The 23894-nt window shown below is 35.2% G+C and overlaps 3 protein-coding genes and 2 pseudogenes across 4 annotated transcripts; 1 reads left to right on the plus strand and 4 right to left on the minus strand.

Moving 5' to 3' along the window:
* Positions 1-1651: 1651 nt before the first annotated feature.
* Positions 1652-3386, minus strand: LOC120204632 (beta-carotene hydroxylase 2, chloroplastic-like). Of its 2 annotated transcripts, none has more exons than XM_039204698.1 (7): positions 2854-3386; positions 2691-2753; positions 2524-2595; positions 2309-2443; positions 2100-2225; positions 1959-2015; positions 1652-1733 (listed from the first exon to the last, which is right to left on the minus strand). In XM_039204698.1, the coding sequence occupies exons 1-7, from the start codon at positions 3235-3237 to the stop codon at positions 1656-1658; spliced, it is 915 nt and encodes a 304-aa protein (XP_039060629.1). In that variant the 5' UTR covers positions 3238-3386; the 3' UTR covers positions 1652-1655. The 2 variants fall into 2 exon arrangements, with proteins under 2 accessions (XP_039060629.1, XP_039060630.1); XM_039204699.1 differs by having other exon boundaries at positions 2691-2750; positions 2854-3237.
* A 2020-nt stretch (positions 3387-5406) lies between these two features.
* On the minus strand, positions 5407-7668 carry LOC120204635 (putative pentatricopeptide repeat-containing protein At3g49142). The gene is given in 2 exon segments (XM_039204701.1): positions 5407-6636; positions 6638-7668. Coding segments are annotated over 2 exon segments (2034 nt in total). The 5' UTR covers positions 7630-7668; the 3' UTR covers positions 5407-5594.
* Positions 7669-7746: 78 nt separating this feature from the next.
* On the minus strand, positions 7747-11378 carry LOC120204663 (annotated as a pseudogene).
* A 1149-nt stretch (positions 11379-12527) lies between these two features.
* On the minus strand, positions 12528-14513 carry LOC120204636 (annotated as a pseudogene).
* A 4605-nt stretch (positions 14514-19118) lies between these two features.
* On the plus strand, positions 19119-23062 carry LOC120204637 (ubiquitin-conjugating enzyme E2 10-like). Its single transcript, XM_039204703.1, has 5 exons — positions 19119-19230; positions 19343-19420; positions 22286-22413; positions 22596-22700; positions 22915-23062. Exons 2-5 carry the CDS (start codon positions 19351-19353, stop codon positions 23056-23058), a joined length of 447 nt encoding a protein of 148 aa, XP_039060634.1. The 5' UTR covers positions 19119-19230; positions 19343-19350; the 3' UTR covers positions 23059-23062.
* Positions 23063-23894: the final 832 nt, after the last annotated feature.

Here is a 23894-nt window from a genome sequence, read left to right on the forward strand (position 1 = left end):
GCAAGATGCAAACTTTCAGACTTAATTTTCTTGAACACCTTTAAAGAATTTTGATCAGAGGTCCTTCTTCTTTTCATCTTTGAAGTTTTGGCATCACCTAATTGGATGTGTTTAATAAAAGCAACATATTATATAATTTCAAAAAGAAATTCTAGATGTACAAGTTACAACAAATGTATGTTTAAAAAAACGTACCTCCATTAGATCTGTGTTCTGCATGTTCTTCTAGTAATTGGCTCGTCTTTATATATTGCATTTGATATTTCTTTTGAACCATATTTCTTCTTCAAGGAGGAATAGCATGTGAACCAAAACATTGTTGGTTTCGTTCAGGTTGCAGAGCATCAGCTGATTATAATCTGGACATAGTACTGTCGAGATTACTTTGCATATTCTTTCGACTTGCTACATTAAGAACTTGATACAACGCAAAAACAACTTTTGTAGTTTCCTCCTCGTCAACATATTAGTGGTTCATTGCAAAGACAAACAATATCAGAGAAGAAAAGGTACCTCTCCACAATCCATCACAAAGTTGACCACCATAACCATTTTAACAATGTATATGTATGAAAATTTTGGGAATCTGAACTATGAACCATTAAATTATATTGAATTTTTTTTTAGAAGGGATGATAAAGAAATTTACAGCCAGTTAAGTATACTGCATGACCACTTCTCGGGTAAATTAATAGGCTTTATGCTTATTGGAAGAAGGCAAGCACCGGTGACATTCACATCGTATTTCGGAGCTTGAAGATGACTTATTCTTTGTCCTTGGATACCGTCCTGTCAATGAAGAGAAGCGATGTAGTGTTAAAGGAGAGCAGACGATGAAGTTTGAAGAAATCCACAGGGTCGGGATAAGACGTTGTAAGCCCTGTGCAAATTCTTAAAAATATGTCATTTTTCGTAAAGTGAGTTAGACAAAAAAAATGAGATAAGCTTTACAGCTGTAGCATAGTACTAATTATTGGTATTTCTCATATCTTCCTTCGAATAAACTTTTTGGGCTCCCTTTTGATAGTTTAATTATCTACGGTAATACCAATAATCTCATTGTGAACTTTTTGGGGCCCTTGCTATTCCGAAATCATGTTCCTTTGCGCACATTGCACATGCCTAGCCCCGCCTCTGGAAATCTATCGTGTTTCAGGGATGTTTTAGAGTTTAAAGATGGGTTTAAAATAAAAATGAATAAATTAAGGTTGAATTTTTATTTAAAATTAAAAAGATAATCGGTCAACGAGCCATGTAAACGGTCAACAGTCAAACTTAACTTTCTCACTCATGTTAACAACTATTAACATTGAGTGATCAATTTGTTACAAATCGATAATATTAATAATTAATTTATTATAAATCGATAACGTTAATTACCAATTTATTATTTTAAAAACTTCATTGGAAAAAAAATAATAACTTATTCAAACATTAATGATCATTTGTGTAATTTACCCTAGTTTTTATTATAAATTTCCAAACGTATTTAAAAACAATTAAATTACTAAAAAAATAACTATTAATTAATTTAACTTTTAACTGACTAATGAAATAAAAAATGATTATACTAACTCTTAGAAATATTAAATTACCAAAAATATTAATTTCCAAACGACTAATAAAACTCTAAATGATTATACATAGTTTTATAATCACGACGCTTTGCTTAATTTGATTCTCCTATTGATCTCTTTCTCCAGTTCTTCAAGTCCTCCCACCTCCTCTAGTTCCTGCATTTGCATTCACACACTAATTCATATTATTTTGACGGATTAAACAAGGTCACGAGTTTAAATCTTGATATCGTAAATAAAATAAATTAAGTATAATAAATAAAATAAATTAAGTCGAGTGTCCCCGTAAATAGATATCTATAATACTCGATCTAAATTAATTAATCAATAGATGAGACGTGGATAATTAAATTTTAAAAAAAGTTGAAAACAATAAATCACCTTAGGCCCTAGAAACAACCCATACGGGACACCGTTGAATTTTTCTGAATGGTGGAGCTGAAAAAACAAAGCATGGCCATTGGACACAGTTGGAAGAAGACAACCCCCAAATGTGCAAAAACTGTGTAGTATATTATTAACCTGGTGAGCCGCAGCAACCTTCCTGAAGTAAGGCACGTCGGCGATCGGCCCTACGGGGAACCTCTTATGGACGAGACCATCATGCACGAACATGTAAGCCATTCCGAACAACGTAATGCCAAGCCCCTGCTCATCGAAATGAACCGAAATTAGTACCAAAAACAAGCAGACAATATAGTTAAGGAGACTAATACTGTGTCCAAACTTACAGCACCGAAACATAGACCAGGAACAAGGCCTTTGTTGAAGAAACCATAAGACAGAAGTGCAATTGCTGGGACTGCGTTGATTACGGCGAACACATCGTTTAGCTCGAACGCTCCTTCCCTCGGTCGATGGTGAGACTGCATAATTATAACCAGGACAGACACGAGATTTACGAACAGATTATCAATACAATATACCAGAATTATATGAAAAATACCTCGTGCATGTCCCACAAGGAAGCATGCCAGAGAGCTCGATGAGCCCATCTAGCCCAAAACTCCATGCCCACCTGAAAATAAAACAATACCCAGTTTCCGATTCAACACTCGAATTAACTTTCAAAAATGCAATGATATAAACGTCGATGAACGAAATCGAACTTACAGCGGCACCGACTGATAAAGTAAATGTACCAAACATTTCAGAAAGAGGCACTTCTCCTCCCTTTTGAAAAAAAAAACCCAATTTCAGATATTGTTCATACTGTTAGAACGAAGATAAATTGTGGGGGGGGGGGGGAATGGTGAAAAGGGGGGAAGAAACGAACCTCCATTTGCCACCAAAACCTGTAATAAACGGCCATGACGGACATGGAAGTGATCCCAAAACTAGACATGACAGCAGCGACGAGGTAAGTAAACCTCTCGGATTTCTTCCTAGCTAACTTCTCCGACACACGCGCCGGTATCAAGATCTGACGGTCGATGACATCATCGGATCCTTGTTCTACGATCTGGGGAACAGGACAACCACTATGCTTCTGTTCATCTTTCTCAACCACAAAGCGAACGGTGAAGCTCTTCTTTCGTCGAGCTCCGAACGTTGTTGTTAGTAAAGGGCGGGAAATTGGGGTTGGCTTCGGCGCGTGGTGTAAGGATGAGAATGGACGGAAGGGTTTAGGAGCTATGGCGGCGGATAAGCCTACCGCCATGGAAAGAAAAGAAAAACTCAGCTGCGAGAAGCTAAACTTTGATAATCGGATGCTTACAACCTTAAAATAAGCTCCCGGAATGGGGACACGGACAGAGGAAAACGAAGGAGGAGGAGAAGATGGACCTCGAATTTTATGGAGTGGTTGGTCGGTTCAGCGGGTTAACGCACTGAGACCACAATTATTTCTGCAACTTGTCGTGGCCTCCTGAGATGGCTTTAGAATCTATGGAGTTGTTTAAAACACCTTGGTTGATGCTAACAGTAAAAGGTAATTTTTATAGGGTAAACTATATGTTTACTATCTCGATTATTACTTTTATTTCATTTTAGTCAACTAATTATTTTAAAAAAAAATTATGACTAACGTTTAGTTTTGGTTTATTTTAGTCACCCGCTATTAAAAAATTAATGGTGATGCTGACGTATCACTATAAGGTAATATCACGTCATCATTAAAAAAAAATATCACGTCAGCGGATTTGTTAATTTTTTAATGATGAATAACCAAAATAAAATCAAAACGTAACATTATATATGATTTTAGAAACAAATATAGTTAATTAACCAAAACAAAACAAAAATAATAGTAGAAATACTAAATTTATAATCTATCCTTAAATAATGTTTAATTTTGTACTTAAAAGTCTTGAAGTTATTGTAAGGGCAAATGTGAGAATTAAAAAATCTATTTTTATTAAGGTAATATTGTGGGAAAATTAGCATTTAATTATATTTATTTAAATAGCACTCGAGCAATTTATTTAATAGAGTGCATCTTTTCGATATAGTAAGTTTTTCTAGCGAAATTTTCTCTGTTAACTTCGTCTAGGAACAAAAATAAAAGAAATGAGATATATTGATTGTGAATATAAAAAAATATAAGTTATATTAAAAATAAAATATAAGTAAGGTACATAGGTATTTATACGAGCATAAATTGATCGGATGATATATAGATATTGTCCTCAATCACTTGATAAATATATATTTAGAAAGCCATATTTAAAAATTTAAAGAAACTTATATATAAATAATATGGGATTTGAGAATTTAATAAAAAAAATTATTGATTTTAAATTGTCAAATACAATTTTTGAATTTGATCGGATTCGTATTTATACGGTGAACAAAAACAATTATTGAATTAAAATTCTGAATATGTCAAAAGAAAACAATTATTTTTTAGTAAAACATATACAACTTAAACTCCTAATATCCAATTAAAATATTTTAAGATACATTAAAAAATATCTGATTAATTATTTGTGATTATATTAACCAAGAAATATCATCTCATTTAAGAAGATATCACAAATTAACAAATATGTTAACTTTTAAAACAACTCTAATGATATATTCAAATTAATTATATTTACCTCTATGAACGTATCAAATGTTATATTTTGATATATAACTATCCATGCGTTTTGTCGATGTATAATTATTACTATTTAACAAATTTTAAATCTAATCATAATCTTATTTGAAGGAGAGGGAAGAAGACTCTAGAGGAAGAAATAAGGATATTTTTAACGGTTAAAAGCACAATTTAAGAAAATGTGAAAAAATAGATACGAGCATAATTAAATATATTTACTTGATGTACGATTATTTTTGTATTTTGATATCATGTGGTGTATGATATGAACAGAAAATAATATGAAAGCTTAGTAAGGAAGGAGGTGGGTACTATGGCGATTGAGGGGAAGAGAAGGTGGGAGGAGGCGACGAGTAGACGGGCGGAGGGCAGGGGAAACGGACAACCAATCAAATCGTGGTCTTCAGAAAAATGAATTGACAAATCCTTAAATTTCTGCATTTATTATTATACATCCTATCCACGTTGGATTTCCTCATTGGGGATTTTTCAGCACACGTGTCCTGCTTTAGCCGCTCAGCATCCCACCCGGTGAATGGTTGTGCAACCACTGATTTCCTCTGGATCACACTGGGGTTACGCTGTTGCCACAGATATCATATGCTGAAAGGATACAAAATTTTAGTTTTTGATGCTCAAATCATACTACAAATTCAACCGATGTTATTTTTCTTTTAATCAAACACAGAAACTTACATGTATCAAGATAACAATAACAGTGAATTACTAACCACAAACTATGACCAGCTTTTGTAAGCATTTTTAACACCACCTGGCACCTACCTCTCGGGATAAAAAGACATTGAGCCTGGTCGCTTATAAGATGATCATAATGGTCTGAAGACTTCCGGCACGATCATTGCACAGACATTCGGTAGTATACGCCCTGCCAAATCAGATTAAACGATAGACAGCTGATCTTCGCTGCTTATATTCCGGTATCATGTGAATTCGATAGCAGTTTTCCAAAAATCGATTCACCAGTAATCTCCACATGAGCAAACACCGGTCTGGAAATGGTGAAACCGGTACGTATCCCTGACTATGATCTCGCGTTCGGTGATTTGCGAAATGAGCTTAGCAGCGACATGGCAATCGCCGCAGATACGGAGATTCTTCGTGATTCGAATAGGTGTCCCGGGTTTAGTATTTAAAATGGCAAAGACAATAGCCAACTTCTCGCTGTGAACAACCAGATGGCCTTCCTTATCTTCTTCCTCAACATCATGAAGTGCGGACAGAGTTTCCGGGACATAACCAGCCTCTTTCATTTTCCTCACCAGAAAATCTAACTTCTTGTAGATTTCCCTAGACTGTGGATGCGACTGATCACCAGCAAGAAAGGTATAAATCTGATTGTCGATCTCGGTGTTGCTAGCACCAGCCATTTTCTTGATCCCTTTACTCTTCATGATTGATCTAACAGTTGTAACATCTTCCCATCTACCAGCCTTCGCATATATGTTCGATAACAAGACATAATATCCAGATGGCTCGGATGCTAACCGAAAAAGATGATCAGCAGCAAGGAGTCCGATGTTCATGTTACAGTGCATCCAACAGGCACCCAACAAAGTTCCCCATATCCTCTCAGTAGGTTCGATTGGCATTTTTCTGATGAAATTATAGGCTTCTTCTACTTGCCCGGAACGTCCAAGTAAGTCAACCATACAAGCAAAATGCTCTACCCTCGGAAAAATCTTGTGTTGGTCTGTCATCAAATTAAAGAAATGCCAACCTTGTTCCAGTAACCCTGCATGGCTACAAGCTGAAAGAACTGACACAAATGCAATAGAATCTGGAGGCAGACCCGAGTTTTGCATATTAGAGAAAAGGGACATAGCTTTGTCACCTTGGCCGCTCATCCCATAAGCTGAGATCATAGAAGTCCATGACACAATATCCCGAAACTTCATCTGATCGAACACCGCCTTCGCTCCTTTTAAGCATCCACACTTTGCGTACATGTCAATCAATGCATTCTCCAGTGCCAAATTCGGAAGGAGATTCTTCCTATTGATATTCATGAATTCGTCTTCCGAGAAAAATAGCCGAAAGATCACCACAAGCAGGAAGGATACTAGCAATGGTGAAAGAATCTGGTTCGATACCATATGCCTCCATCTGCGAATACAAATCAACGGCTTCACTTGACAATGAATTGTTAACAAAAATCGAAATCATCACATTCCAAGAAACAATGCTCTTTCGAGCCAACTTCGAAAACATTTCTTTAACAAATGAAATATTATCAGAGGAAGTGTTGGTCACTGCTGGTAATAGGCTGGACATAGTCCCAGCATCGGGCTTTATCCTCAATAACTTCATTTCCCTACAAACATCCAATGCTTGATCAAAGCATTCATTCTGTGCGTATCCAGAAACCATTGAATTCCAAGAAACAACATCTCTAATCGGCATCTCATCGAAAGCTCGCCGTGCTTGGACCAAACATCTACACTTGGAATACATAGCAATCAGCCCATTCCCTATAAAAAGATTCAAGTCAAGACCAACTTTAACCACATCACTATGGATTTGCAAACCAACCTGCAAATTATCTGATCTAGAACATGCCTTTAAGAAGCAAGGGAACGTATAGTGATCGGGGCGCAAACCATGGCTAGATACTTCTTTGAACATAAGAAGAGCATCATGATAGTAACCGTTGCCTACATAGCTTCTTATCATGACGTTAAAGAAAACGATATTCTTTTCTGTCATTTCATCGAATATGTGGCGTGCAACTGCTGGTTCTCCTCTAGCAGCATAGGCTCTCATTAATTTGATGGCTATAGATGGGTTGAAACGAAGATGTCGGACATTGATTATCTTGGAATGGAGTTTCTTCAATGTTCTGATATCTGGGTATTGGTTCAATATTTCACCGCATAAATCTTCACTGAGAATGGGCTGAAGAAATTCAGGCTTTGGGGTTGATGATGATGAAGCTAAGTCTTTCAGTTGCTTGGTAGATGAGAAATGGCGGCAACGACGAGTGATGCCTCTCATTAGCAAAGATTGGTTTTTGAAATGTTTAACTACGCTAAATGCAGAGCTGCGACTCCAGAGAGAGTTTGGGCCTATGAAATAAATATATAAAAGGAACTCTTTTTCCTCATACGGGGAGAAAAAGAATAGACGTCTTAGTTAACGTTTAAGGCTGTAAGTTTACAGGAAATTAACCATATGAACAGTTATGACAATCAAGTTATATAACTACTTCACAAACAATCAGAGTCTGATTGAGATTAAACCAGTCTGGTTAAATTATATGGCAGCAAGCAACTTCCTTTTGAGGAGCTCGGGCTCGGCGTCCTTCGCCGTATTATGGCTGCTGGCGGGAAACCATAATTCTTATTACATGTCATCTTGGAACAGAGCCTTTGAGACAGGACCGTGAGGGTGAGCTCTGCTATCTCTATGGTCTTCATCATCAATGGTGCTTCCGTAGGGGCTTGGCAGCTTCTTTTCTGTCATTGGAGTCTCACATACTGTGTCATAGCTTGCCTTGCTATGGTTTTTCGTTTTTGATAGTTTTCGAAGATGATCGGACTTGCGTTTCATTGAATTCGGCTGCTTTGGAGCCCAAACTCTCTGCAAATCTGGCATCCAACTTGTAAAAGATGAAAAGCGCCGAGCCCTCTCCCTCCTCTCCTGAGCCTGAATCAGTTTCAATTCATCCTCCTCGGTCCTCATTACTAGGGGACTTCTTTTGTTATCATATTTCTGCAGTTGGGGGCACTCCTCTTCCATTGAAACTGATTCAGGATTTCTGGTGTGTACATCTTCCTCTGGTTTTCCTCTCCAGGATCGGGTACTGTCCTCGCTGTTCAGTACATGATTAGGCAATTCATCCTCATCATCAAACAGTAACAGATCCATCTTCGTATAGATTCGATCGACAACATCTCCAATAGAGAGATAATACCTGAAATTAAATGTTGCAAAATTTATTAACAGTATACTTGGAACTTCTCTAGAAAGCAATAATTCATTTAACATCAGGTTTTTCCCATACTCCTGTCCAAATATGTATGGACATGGGTGAGAGACACTGAATATTAAACGAAAAATGAAAAAGTCGGAGCAATATAATTTGTACCTGCTCTTTATGATTTTCTCCACATACTTGTCAAGCCTCCAATCGCCGAAAAAACCACCCTCAAGATGGCACTGAATAGACTCCAACAGAGAGCAAATATGTTTTACAAATTTCTGCTTCATAGGCTCCTGGAGAATTGCACCAACTTCCGACTGAAGAATCTCCATACGAAACAAATCTGCAATTCATATCTTTGTCTTATTAAGGAAATGTGTGGAACCTAGAACCAATTGTTCACTTTCTAAGAGCAAAAGAAGTCATGCATAGAATCAAGAAAAGAGAAATTGTCATAAGTGAAACAAAGAAATAGTGAATCTTATGGATATGAAGGGGAATAGAAAAGGATACTCTCTAACTACACTAACTGAAGCAGATCCAGTAGACCTTGAATCCAATGCCTGAGAAGATGGATCCTTCTTTTATGCATAGCAGCCAAGTCCTTCGGCTCCCTCAATAGAAGTTTGATTAGTTCAACAGCAACTTTGTTAGCACAAGCATCACTGGTTTTCACCGGAGCGGTTTGACTTTCTGAAACCTTTTCCGTCTCATGCTTTTGGCACAACCAATAAATAGATGATTGTACTAGCCGTTCTGCAAAAGGCCCTAATTCCACTTCTCCAGATTCTAGCCCTTGTTTAATTTTATTAGGGCAACTACTGAAGAAATTTTCCGAAGATCCGAACAAAAATCATTACCAGCTTCATCTAACACTCTTGAGAAACCTTCTCCAGCTATTGCAGAATAAGGCACCAGTTGTTCACTATCGCGAGGAAACTCAATTGGTCTATGATTGATTTCTTCTTTAGCATCCTGATCTGGCATGGCACTCTCTGGTATCTCAAAGCTCAAAGGACTGCGTTTGTGAACCTGCTTCATCCAGCATTTCAGAAATTTTAACTTCTTCGAGTTACCGTTCCTAGAAAAGTAACTTGCTTCTAAATCCATTTCCAAATGTTCAGCTGCTGCATCACAGAAGGCACTCCAAGTGAAGTCATGAGGCAAGGGCAACTTCTTTTTGGCCTTCTTCCTTTTTGCAGGTAACTTGTGGGAAGGTGAGGACTGAGATTGAGAATCCAAAAACACAAGAGCATGTTGAATCAACATGGAGGTTGCAAGTTTTGTCATCTCCTTTTGCAACATATGCAGCCGAATCCACCTTACCATATTCTAAAAACTTCTTGTTGGGGAAGAACTCATCACCAATTATACAAAGCATAGCTGAAAAAACAGTGAATGGCTTCAGGATTCCGGCATGTAAATCGGAATCGCCATTCGAAAGAGATACCAATGCCAGTAACCTTCCTACAAAGAAAACTCAAGAAGATTTGCCAAATCCCAAAAGGTTTTCTCACCAATGATTCACTCATATCCCTTGCAAGTAATGAAGAACTCTATCAGCACAAAACTCGCCCAAATCATCTTTTCGACCTTTCCTAGATTTTCCCAAGGATTCACAAACGATGATCGAATTCGATAAGCGCCCCTCGAATTTCTCACACTCATCATACCTCCTCAGGGCTCTAACATGTACTTCAGTTACTCCATCCAAATACTGATCCAACAAGGAGCTATTCCTATGGTTATCAGCTCTCATTTGTTGATTACTCGAACAGGTCTTGAAATTAACAAACTCAAGCTCACATAACTTACAGTCTAATGGTTTCCCATTGGCATCTAATATCTCAAGACTTAATTGGGCATTGCCCATACCAGATGCATCGGCATGAAAAATGCTCAATGAAAAAACAATATTGGGGTAAATCAAACCAAAAGGAACAAGAGCAGAACCTAAAACAATAGAATCCGAAGAAAGAAATCCCCACCCTAAACTCCTAATACCACTCTCCAAAAACCCAAACCCCGAATTTTCTAAATCTCCATTTTCCCAAGGCTGAAACTTTAAATCAAACCAACAACAATGAATATCCCTACTAACAAACGCATCATTGACACACTCAAAAACCCCACAAAACTCTTTGACAGAAGCACCCAAATCATTCAAACATTCATTATCCATTCCCACATCGAAGAATTCACGTAGCAAATTCAAGTCCCGATAAACCGGAGACAACAAAACCACCAAATTAGACCTAATCAAAAGGATGCCATCAGATTCGAACAACGCACCAGCCACCGGATCGGGGATCAGCGGGTCCCAGGCGTAGTCATGAACGAGCTGACGCAAGGAGGCGGCGATATTCGAAGCCCGAGAAGGGCACAAAGGGAAGGAAGCTCTGTCGATTGTGGTGGGGATAGAAGTGATGAAATCCGTGAGGGAATGGAAGGTGGAATCTGGGTGGTTGAACGAGAGAGAAAGGGAAGGAAATGGGAGCTTAGAGGAGGAAAGGAGAGGGGAAAGAGAGGAAAAGAATGGTTTGAAAGAGAAGAGAGAAGAGGATAGAGGAGGGAAAGAGAGGAGTATTTTGGAAGAAGAAATGAGGGCTTTGAGATAAGGATTTGGGTCTTGGAGATGGAGAAGTGGGTTTAAGTCTATTAGGAAGACGATGCGTTGGGTTTTGGTGTAGTAGTTTGGGAATGGGACTTTGGCTTCTGCCGCCATTGATGAAGAATCAACTGCGAAACAATCAAATTATCAGTTTGATTGCACAGACACGAAGAGAAAAGGTGGGAGAAAATGTAGACTTGGAACAAGAGTTGCTTGCTGATCTAAATCACAAACCGCTTCGTCTAGGGCTTGCCTTTCGTGTTTGTAGGCGGGAAGTGGCGGCAAACAATGAATAAAACACGCAATCAAAACAAAAACAAAAGTATAGTTTTAGGATAAATTGCTTATTTGGTTATTCACCTATTACTTAGTTTCTGTTTTTGTCATTAAACTATTATTTTTTCACAAATATATTTAATATTACGATTTGGTCATTCACAGTTAAAAATTAACAATAATGATAATATTACATTTTTTTATTATTTTTTAATGCTAGCATGACATTATCTTATGTTGATACATTAACATCACTGTTATTTTTTTAACGGTAGATAACCAAAATACAAAGTTGAGTAGGATTTTTTAAAACAATAATTAAATCATCAAAATAAAAGTAAATAATAGATAGATGACCAAATAAATAAGTTATCCTAGTATTTAAAGGAAAAGTGGACGATTTTATTAATATGGTATCCTTTTTATTTGTTTTTACGCAATGAACATTTAAACAACATTATTAACGAAAAATATATTGTTAGTAAAGGCGTGATTATGTGAAAACATTGTTTAAAAGATGTGTTTGTATACATGATAGATCATTCGAGCAGTTTCTCTGACGCTAACGTCATTCAATGTAAAAATAAAAGAAATTAAAATAATAGGTTAAAAATTGAAAAACTTTTATTTTAAAAAATAATATGTGAAATATTCGTCAAAGACATGTAATTACACAAGCGTAAATTGGATGATGACGTTAACATTGTATAGGTCTTATCTTCAATTACTCAAGTAAATGTTTAAAAGATTACACTTATACTTTAAAAAACTCGTATAAACGATGCATAATTTGATAATTTCATGATAAAATTTTATTGATTTTAAGTTGTCAAAGATCAATACAACAAATAAAGAACAGTTTTTGATTACAGAAATTCCAAATATTTCACAAGAAACTGTCCTTAATCTCTTTAGTTTTATGTTTGAGTCAATATTCTCCAGAACAATTAGATTGAGAAACACTAAATCCATGCATATTAAGGATCTCCGAATGTTTCTCCTAAAATAAAAATTTTACTATGACCTAATGACCTCAGTATAAGGCAGGGCTCTTCCACGCAGTCAAAACCTGCTGAATTTTGAGACATTTGAATCAGATTTTATTCATGCATTAACAGAGTTAAATATACAGCGCCATTGATGCATGGCCACTACAGATTTAATTTCAATAATTTAAACCAAACTAACTATGAATACTAATATCATTCTAAGTTTCTAACACAACATAAGGTGGTACAGAGACTAGCCATGATAAGTCACAGGCCAAAGATAGGGTCATTTCCGAACATGGCAGCACTGAACTGTCTGGTGTTCAAGTCGCCTCCATCCAGAGCAGAACCGAACCGATCAAGCCACTGCGTCGGGCTTGGGTTTTCGCTTTCCTCTACCCACTCTGAAGTCATATCAATATCGTCAAACTGAATGGGGTCGGATTCCATGGACATTGTTTTCATCTGCCTTGCTAACTTGAGGTTGTAGTTAATATACACAACATCATTCAATGTTTCCTTGTCTATCTTATTCCTTTTCTCCGTGTGAATCTGTTGGAATGTGCTCCAATGCCTCTCGAATGTAAAAGTGCTGCAAACTTGACTAAGAATTCTAACAGCAACCCGTTGCAACACAGGCGCCGAGTCCCCGAACTGCTCCCACCAGAGCCCTACAAGTGATAAAAGTAGCCGTAGTATTGAACTTCAGCCGCACCAGAAAATTAATCCTTGAAGAACGAATAGCTAATAATTCATTGGATATATGCATTTTAATAAGAGAACTGTTTCAATTGCCTAGCAAAGGAGGAAAATTGTAAAGGGTGGAAAAGCCAAAAGACTAGGGGCTGCTCAGACACATGCACACCCAAAAAACAAGTAATGGCGAAACAGAAAACTGCATACATACATGGAGAAACTGTATCTCGTGCCTCCATTGCTAGATTACAAGCAAACATCCCCTTTGCCCTGGTAAAAGTAAAAATTTGATTGGTGATGTCAAGTCTTAACTCGGGAGTGGGAAGTAGTTTCTCTAGAACTTTGAAGAAGTCTTCTTTTATGGATCCCAGAAATTTTACTTCTGGATTATACTGGATACTAGGATTTAAAAATGCCCCATCAGAATGTAAAGGTGAATGAAGTTGGTCCCTCCATTGTCTGTCAACTATGTCCAAAAATGTCTTCGACTTACTCTCATCCATTATATAGTATGTCCTTATCGATTCCTTGGCTCTGGTCATTAGTTCATATATAGAACCGACAGCAGGTTTCCCTCCAGATACTTCCCTCAACACCTTCAAGAAAGGCTCGGATATTGCCACACATTCTTCTACTGCTCTTCAGAAGTCGTTGTCCTCAATAATGGCGATGCAAGAAACGCTCAGCGGTTTATTTGAATACGAGTATTCAGGACTATTGAACATATGCTTCAATCTTGACCTCTGTTTCAAAATTGATTGCAGCGATGGAAAGCTGGAAACGGACTTTGTTATTCCAGTTCTTATGAGCTCCTGTCCCCCGGTTTCATTAAATCAAGCATTGATGCATTGTTGTATAGAAACTTGGACAATGTTTGTGCTTGTAAAATACACCGGTTCACCCAATCTACCCTAGAAAATTCTTCCAATATTAGATTCATACATTGAGAAGCACAAGGAGAAACAAAAATGGTTCCATAATTCTGCAAAATACCAGTGTGGTTGAAACTATTACCCATGATAATTTGCACCACATTCTCCGGGCCAATATCTTGAATAACGGAATCAAATAAATCAGCAAGGCACTTTGTAGTCTTGAAATACGAGGAAGCATCTACAGACTTGTGGAAAAAGGTCCTCGAGGGCGATGAAACTAAGAAGTTGATTAAAAGCTTTAGATTTATTGTCTGACCATATGTCTGCAATGATTGTACATCCGGTGGTAGCCCATTCTTTCTCCGCATCTTTCGATTGCAAACTCACCTCAGACTTTATCCTTTTCAACCATGTCGTCTTCAGGGTTTCCACGGAGGGACCAACCAATCCAGGACCAAACTTTCCAACTGCATCAATCATTGCTTGATACGACGAAGAACGAGCTACACTAAAATCCAACTTATTCTCAAAAAAGAACAAAGCAATGCTTCTTTCCACGTTTTCCAGGTCGCTCAACGTCGAAGCAGCAATAGATAAGGCCACAGGGAAAACTTTTGAAAAAATGTGTTTGAAAAAATTTAATTATTTTTCTATGATTTCTATAATTTATTAATGTAATATTAAATTAATTATTTAAAGTAATAGAATATACTTTACTTATATAAAGGTTTATTTTTGAGTTTTCATTCAAAACTCTGGAAATATCTGTAATGAGTATGATCTTATGTATTATTTTTAAATATTAAAATATTTATCAAAATTAGATATCGTCAATATTTAAATTTGAATGTCGAATATTACGATATTAATATAAATGATTCATTGAACTAATATTATAATCTATAATGCTAATGTAACAACCTACTATGGATGATGACGAGACATAAAAATACTTTATATTTTTTTCCAAGTCCAAAACCCAATTCTCTCCTCTACTATGCGAAGCAAAATGGCAGTGAAGTTTGCTTGGTAGGCCATTCTGATTGGACCTATAATGGTTGGTTTCCTCTGTAAGACGTGAATATTTTTCTCTTATAATGCGTGGGTCAATTTCCACTCTCAACAAATTTGTTTTAGATTGCCTTCACATGCCATCCCCAAGCAATTGTCAAATTTTAAAATTGGTCCGTAAAGTTCAAGTTATTCTAGTTAAATCCTTAGTCATATGTTTGGATTTTAAAAGAACAAGGGAAAGGAAAGAAAGTTGGACATCTCTTTATTTTTCTTTAAATCCACAGTTTTTAATTATTTTAAATCAAGGGAAAGATAGAGAAACCATAAAAAAAAAATTAAGAAATAACTAATTTTATTTAAGAAAAATATCCTAAATTATAATAAAAAATTATAATCATACTCGTAAATTAAGTACATAATTAGGATAATTTCCTATAATCACATAAACAAAACTAGCAACTTAATATGACATAAAGACCATACAAGAAAAGATTAAAATCTAATAAAAAAAACTTGAACATATATATATATATATAAACAGATCTAATCGCATCGGCAAACAAACTACAAAAGGAGATCAGGCTATTGAAAACCCACCGACAATACCGCAAATCATACTTAAGCGACGTGAAAAACTATCCATAAACGCATAACAGGTATCCAAATGAGAGTCCAGAGCAGATAATGTCAACAATATAACATATAAAATCATCTAGATCAGTCGTATCGATGTCTAATCAACCCTTTGAAAAAGATAAGTGAAACCAATGGTCAAACAACCTAAAAATGTGTCAAAAGAAATAAGAAAATGTATCATAAGAAAGAAGAAAACGTGTCATAAAGGTAAATTTATTGAAAAAAACAATAGAAAATAAAAAGACAAAAATAATATCAACGGTCGACAATCAACATTAAAGTTTGTGCTACAGTCGATCAATAAAAACATAGATTAAAAACTTACCAACGAAAGAAAATTAATTTACATATACCCTACGGTATGAGTGGCGTCATTGGATTCACAATGAACATATCGAACAACAACTACGGTATTAGTATAAACTAATAAATTATAAACTAAATTGAAAAAAATAGTTATTAAATTTATCATTTTACCTTTATAAATAAACTACAAAAATAAATATTCGACTTCTAAGATATTAACGTTTTGATATGGTGATTTTCTCAAAAAATCACCGGTGATCGGTATATATATTGATCTAACACCGGTCAGATTATATTTCTCGATCTAACACCCGTAACAATAAAGCGCGCCCCTGAACTGCGCTATATGCTGATTTTGGCGCCACGTGGAGTATAACGCACCCCCTGTACCACGCTATACGCTGACTAGGTTACACGTAGGGTATCGCACCCTCTGCTTCGCGCTATACGCCACGTAGGGGTATAGCGCGGATCAGTAGCCGCGCTATACGTCGTACCAAAATTATATTTAACGTGGTCCCTGATCCGCGCTATATAACAATTACATATGCAATTATCGCGCCTTATATGTTTATAAATACCTCCCGTTCTTGCATCTCTCCTCACATCTCCTCGCGTCTCTCCTCTCTTATAAATTAATACAACAATTCCGTCAACGAGTAATAATTCTGGCAATCTTCTTATATTTGATTTAGAAGTTTGTGCGATTTTTCGTTATAAGGTAATTTTGTTATAATTTTTTAATTATACTTATTGTTTATTATCATTATTTGAAAAAATATTATATTAATTATTTTTAATTAATTTTTATGTTTATAAAATTGAAAAGCGGGAGCATACGTCGAAATAGTTTTGCGGTGCAGGTAATAATATAAAATTATATTATTTAAATTATTTACGTTGATGTGTACAAAAAATTTTGTGTTATATTTTCGTTCATATATAATTTATTTAATCAGGTTTGTTTAAGTTATTTTTTTTTGCAGATATAATATTGTCGCACTTTTAAACTCAAAGAATGGCGCGACTTTCAGCTATTGTTTATTATGATGGTGAAATTCGAGAAGATGAAATCGGCGTTGTATTCGTATCAAATGAGCATGTTAAAATATCATTCAAGAGAAACATAAACTCTTGAGGAGCTGATGATGAAGATTTCGAGGAAGATTCATGTTGGAAGTAACAGAAAAATATCGTCGTTGCAGTACAGATTTCCAACATCATTGTTGCCATTAACTTATACAGTGTTCGAACTTTCGAACAATGATGATGTTCAAATGATGGTTGAAGCTCAAAGTAATTATTCAGACGCCGCTATTGAGATGTATGCACATTTTGTTTAAGTGCGTGTTGTTCGGGGTCAATCTTTAAGCACACACTATGGGCTGACTGAACAAGTTGATCAAGTTGACAGCCCGACTACAGTAATGTGTAATGATTTTAATGCCATAATGTGGAGACATTCATCTGCAACTCCTTACGATATGTACCGAGGTGGATCCACGAACAATCCGTATGGCAATACCGCGTCCAGTTCGAGGGGAAGACATTCATCTGCAAATTTCTTTGACCATATGGAGATGCCATCGACGCAACCATCTGTGCAGTTTTCATTTGACACGATGGCTTCAAGCTCCAGGGGAAGACATTCGACTGCTACGGGTAGACCGCCTTCCATTATATATCTGCAAAAGAATTATATTAGTAAAATATTAAATAAAGTAAATACATAATAGTAAAAATATTATAAAATATACCTTAAAAAGATAGAGCATTTAAGAGAAATTTAGAGAATTTGAGAGAATTTGGTGTGATAAAAGTGATTGAGGATGAGGGTATTTATAGGGAAGATGGGGACGTGAAGGGATGGGTATTTAGGGGTATAGCGCGCCCCCTGCACCACGTTATACCCCACGTGTCAGATACCCAGGTATAGCGTGGATAAGGGGCGCCAGATCACCGTATATCGCGGGATAGGGGGAGCGCTATACCCATGTGGCGCCAAATCAGCGTATAGCGCGGTTCAGGGGCGCGCTTTACTGTTACGGGTGTTAGATCGAAAAATATAATATGACCGGTGTTAGATCGATAAATATACCAATCACCGATGATTTATCGATAAAATTGCCCTAAAATATGATTCCAATTTAATCATTTAATTTCTAAAACACTACTATTTTGATTAACAAAACGTTACTCTCCTCGTAAAGATTAATGTTTTATCCCCTTTTTTTTTAATATTTTAATTATTCAATCATGGAATCTCTGAATAAATATTGTTGTAACATTTAACTAAATAAAAATTATTTTGACCTATTAAAGTAAATTAAATATTAATGATTTTATTGTTAATTGTATTCATATGTCCCCAACTATAACTCTCGTTTTAAATTGATCCTTAAACTTTTATATATTCCAATTTCACCCTCAAACCATGAATCCTTTCTAAATTAGTCCTTAAACTTGTAAACATTATAATTTCATATCTGAAATATTACTTTCTTTCTAAATTAGTCCCCAAACTTTTAAATATTTTAATTTCATTCTCAAATTCATACAAATAAGTATTTGGTTTCAACCACAATTTGACTTAAATTTTTTCAAACATATAATAATATAACTTGGTCTAACGATTTTATTAACAAGAGAAATGATTAGTATATATGTATAGTTTGTGATGAAATTAGAATATTCAAAAAGTTAGGGGACCAATTTAGAATGAAGGTCATAGTTTGGGGATGAAATTGAAATATTCAAAAGTTTAAGGACTAATTTAGAATAATAACCATAGTTTAAGGATGAGATTGAAACATTTAAAAGTTTATGTGCCAATTTGAAATAAGGGTCATATTTTTAGGATATGCGATACAATTAACTTATGATTTTAATATAATTAAACCAACCAAATGAATAACCATTTTCCTCAAACGACAACAGAGGGATCCGAGAGGCCACGCGTCCGTCAATTCCGTTCCACTTCGATACAATTAGATAATTACTGGCGGGTCACTTTCTGGAACAATCGGCTGACTTTTCGTATAGATAACGCTACAGCATGGGACCCACTAAAGAATGGCATTTACCCAATCGCGGATGCCGGTCCACCAATATATAAATCACCGCCCCATCATCCAATAATAAATTCTCCTCGCAATTTTATTATTTCGTTTCGTCCACCTTCGAAGGTCTTCGAAGTAGCTTTCCTCTCCAAATTTTATCCAGGCATTACAAAGGAAAAAACCAAAAGGAGGATCAAATTCATCTTCTCTGGTTCGTTCTCTTCGGTTTCTCACTTTTAATTGTTGCTTTATTTATTTATTTATTATATTGTTTTATTTGCGTTGTTTAAACTTTTTTTTATTCTACGGGGGATGGATTGTAGGTTAAGCTATGGCATCAAAGCGGATCTTGAAGGAATTGAAGGATTTACAAAAGGATCCTCCAACATCTTGCAGTGCCGGTAATGCATTTTCTATATAAGACATTTCTTTTCGATGTTTATTATATTTTATTTTTCAAAAATTGATGTGTTATTTGTTTTGAACTTATTGTAAAATATAGATTTATTGGTATATATGTTTTTTTTAAATTTACGTGGATTAAAGATCTGCTCGACATGATTATCATATATTTTTTTAAAGGAACTGTTAATTTTTTGTTGGACAATTGATTTTTTTGTTTCAAAATTCTAGACTTGAGGATTCATGTATATCTGTTGTTTTCCTGTATTTTCCCAGTCAAAATTGTGTTTGAAATATTTTGTACTAACGTAAATTTTGATTCCTTGATAATTATGTAGATTTTTGAGATATTTATGCATTTTTGTGTTATTTTTTATCGTGTTCGCAGCCAACCGTTTGATACACAAGTTCAATCGAATAGAGTGAAAAGGTTTAGTAAAAAATGAAAAAAAAAATTAATCGAAGAGTCTTATTTTTTCGGTCAAATTCAATTTGAATTTCTTGTCAATTAAATTAATTGAGATAAAATTTAAATAAAATGCTCAGTTAGTAGAGCACAAGGTTCTTATCCTTGAGGTCGTGGGATCGAGTCCCACGGAGGGCATTTCATAATTCGGAGATTTTCTACGGAAGTTGCTCTCAACTTAGTGTTGGGGGCAGCATACCATCTTACCTCCCTCTTACCCCATTACATATGGGAACAAGGGACAGTCAAACATGTTATATTAAAATTTGTTGATTGAGACGAAAACTTTTTCCAATGTAATCTTACGATAAACTTGATTTAGTAATTTTATGACTATATAATTTATTTTTTAAAGAAATTTTAAAATCTTTTCGGATATTATGAAGTTTTTGTTTGATATTTTTACCCAAATATGAAGATAATACGTGCAATATTCCAAACATTTAGTTCTTTGAGCTCCAATCATGCATTTTTTGTATTAAGAACAACTGCTCAATTAGGACTGTAAATGAGACGAGACAGATCGCGAGCTGTTTGAGTTTGACTCTATTAAAGTTCGGTCAACATTTGTATCGAATAGACTTGAATCGATTCGAGTTCTTAACGAGTCTAAGAGAGTTACTTGATGCCTAACTTGAAAAACCGGCAAGCAACTCAAAAAAAATGTATATATCAAAATTTTGATTTTTTTAATTAAATTTTTATTAATATTAACATTTATATATATATTTTTAAATACAATACAAGGATTTATGTATTTAAGGTTTAGGTTCAAATTCAAGTTTAAGCTTCAATTAGGCTAAGTCAGGGAATGTTTCGTGTTCAAGTTTTTTCGAGTTATTTTTTATTTTGAGTTGAACTTGAAATTTTTAGCTTGTGACCTTTCGAATCGAGCTTTAATTTTTTATTTTAAGTTCAAGATGAGCTTGACAATTTTAAGCTTGCTAGTTTTCGAGTCGAGTTCAGTTTTAAACTTTTGAAGTCGAGTCAAGATCAGCAGTACTCGAGCTCATCTCGGTTTATTTGCATGCCTACTCTTAACTCATTTTGGCACCTATAGCATTGCCTTCTCTAACCTGCCATAGAAAAGCTGAGCATGGTTGAACTGTTTCTAGATTTTTTTTTGGTAAAACAATTAAAGAACACTAAAAATTTTGTAAACTGAAGATAGCTTCTGGATTAGTTACAAATGTCTTCCTGCTCGATTGCTTATTCTTCTATATATTTCATGCATCCATGGATGTTTATTCCAAGCCTGGTAGGCTGAACCAGTAATATTTTAGATGTTGTAGAATAGTATGATTAACATTCATTACCCCAAAGGTTTTCAGATTTTTATTCCAAGCCTGACATTTTTAAAAGGACATTCAATCTGGCATAACCAAGAACTGATTTTAACGTTTATCTTCAATTAGGAAATTATTGTAATTTCACTTTTGCTGCTAACCCATGGAAAAGACAGTTGACTTGGATTCTTTTTTGCATGATGCTGTTGGTTTCACGAATTGTCTTTTTATGAAGACAAAATATAATTATACGGTAAAACATAAAAGAATACCAATATGGTTGTAAAACGTTAAAAGCATACATAAAACATTATAAGTTCAGGTGAAGCATTTATGAATTGTGTGTTGAACTGGAAGTGGTCCTCATTTTTCATATTTGGTATTAGATTATAGCATACCTAAACTATAGTTCATTTACATTTTTGTCTTATTGTGCTTTCAGTTAATGTTGAAAAGGCATCTGTTACTTATATTAGGCTGTTGACATCAATGATGTTATTCATTGAAGTATTTTATTTTATTTTTCATGAATTTATCTGTTTGGAAATTTTCGCTTCCGTAGCTAAAAGACTGGAATGATGTGTAGATTCATTTATCTTTTATATCGGTTGGAATGCAGATGAATGATTTTCACTTTGTTCTGTCAGCTGACCCTCAGACCATTATGTATATGTCATGTCCAAGACATGCATAAAAGGGAAAGTAGGAAGGAAATGTCCCGTGTGCTACAACCCCTTCTTCTAATTCAGTTTGTCACTGTAAATTGCTGGTGTCTTAATGTCTGGAGTGTACAAAAGTTGATGAACTTTAGAGCAAAGTTATGTCTGTTGTGTGGTAGATTGGGACAACCATTTCTAGAGATTCCTTTTTTTGTAACTTTTTATTGTTATATCTGCCTCTTGAATTAGCTAACCTTTCTGTTTGTGCTTACATGTTGCATACTAGATTACTTTGTCTGCATGATGATATTGATATTAATGCAAGATGATATTGTTTGCGTTTGTTTTGCACTTTGCACTCATTTTCAGCAGTTGCTTGTGTAGAGGTCCTCAAGGAGTATCATCGAACTTTTACACGTGCATGTGCTTATTGGTTTTTCGGCAACGTTGCAGGTCCTGTTGCTGATGACATGTTTCATTGGCAAGCAACAATCATGGGTCCACCAGATAGTCCTTATGCTGGGGGTGTTTTCCTAGTGACCATCCATTTTCCTCCAGATTATCCCTTTAAGCCACCCAAGGTACTTTTATGTAATTCTGCTTTTCATATAGGCAGGTTCTTTACACTGATGCATGCTCGCATGCAAAGTTTCCCTTGTTATTTCGGGTTACTTGTTACGTATAATATATGCCCTTGAAGAGCGACAGACGCTTAACGAGGATGGTTGAAGCCTTATTTCCATATGATAAATGGGTTTTGCAGGTAGCATTTAGAACAAAGGTATTCCACCCCAACATTAACAGCAATGGAAGCATTTGCCTAGACATCTTGAAAGAGCAGTGGAGTCCTGCACTAACGATTTCCAAGGTGATTGTCCTCTAGTTATCTGTGATATTATTTTGTACAACTCTTCTCGTTCATTTGGATATTCAATGTTGTGGCACAAAGGAATCCACAATCTGAATTAGCCAAGCCTTATGTCCTTCTCCAATTACCTAAAATGAAAACTCATTCTATAGCTATCCATACGGTTTTTATTCAAAACTTGTTTGTTTCATTTTCGGTTGGTTTGTTCATTTAGGTATTGCTATCGATATGTTCCTTGCTGACGGACCCAAATCCGGATGATCCATTGGTGCCAGAGATTGCGCACATGCACAAGACAGACAGGAACAAGTACGAGACAACTGCAAGGAGCTGGACCCAGAAGTACGCCATGGGCTAAAGGAGCTTTGGTTTGTGAGGGGACGGGGGAGGCTCAGTGTTTCTTTTCTTTTTGTTATATTTTGGGTTATTTTTCAGTATGAACGGTTGTGCTCCAATGGCTAAATCTGGGAGTTTAAGATCCCCAATATTCCCTTGGTTAAAAGAAGAAACGCTTCTGTTCTATGGATAATGTAACTTTGGAGCCAAAAAAGTGTTCCAAAATCAACAAAGCATCTGCATTTGTAATTTTTTTTGTCTTCATATTTTTCTATAATATTTAAATAATTAAAAATTAAACATAATATTAGTAAATTCAAATATAAATCATTTATCATTCTACTTATGTTCATTCCATAAACTAATTTTATAATTTGTAATAGTAATGTTTACCTAATTCACTCTTAAACTATGAATGAATTCCTGACCAAACTAATTTAAGGATGAGGTCAAAGACATGAGCATTAAACAATCTAAATATTAATAGTTTAACACTTGGGCCACATGTGATATACTGGCTAATGGAAATATTGTTCATTAAACAATCTAAATGGTTCAACGAAAATATTGTTCATTCTAGAGGTCTTAGGTATCAATTCTCCATCCAAACAATTTCTTCTTATAAAAAACAAATTTGTAACCACCATCATGGTAGATATCACCATCCTCTACCACTTTCATTTCCCTCAATATACCATGAATTTATAAAAGTTTTCAGCAACAATCAAAATATTTTAGGATTTAGGGTTCGTAAAATCAATAGTTACTTATATTATGTGTTGTATATTGTATTTTAATAATATATTTTAAAATATATTTTTTTAAATAGTATAGAATAATTACAATATATCATCGATT

The sequence above is a fragment of the Hibiscus syriacus genome, unplaced genomic scaffold, assembly GCF_006381635.1.
Source record: "Hibiscus syriacus cultivar Baekdansim isolate YM2019G1 unplaced genomic scaffold, ASM638163v2 tig00011079_pilon, whole genome shotgun sequence".
In the NCBI taxonomy this organism is placed as follows: Eukaryota; Viridiplantae; Streptophyta; class Magnoliopsida; order Malvales; family Malvaceae; genus Hibiscus; species Hibiscus syriacus.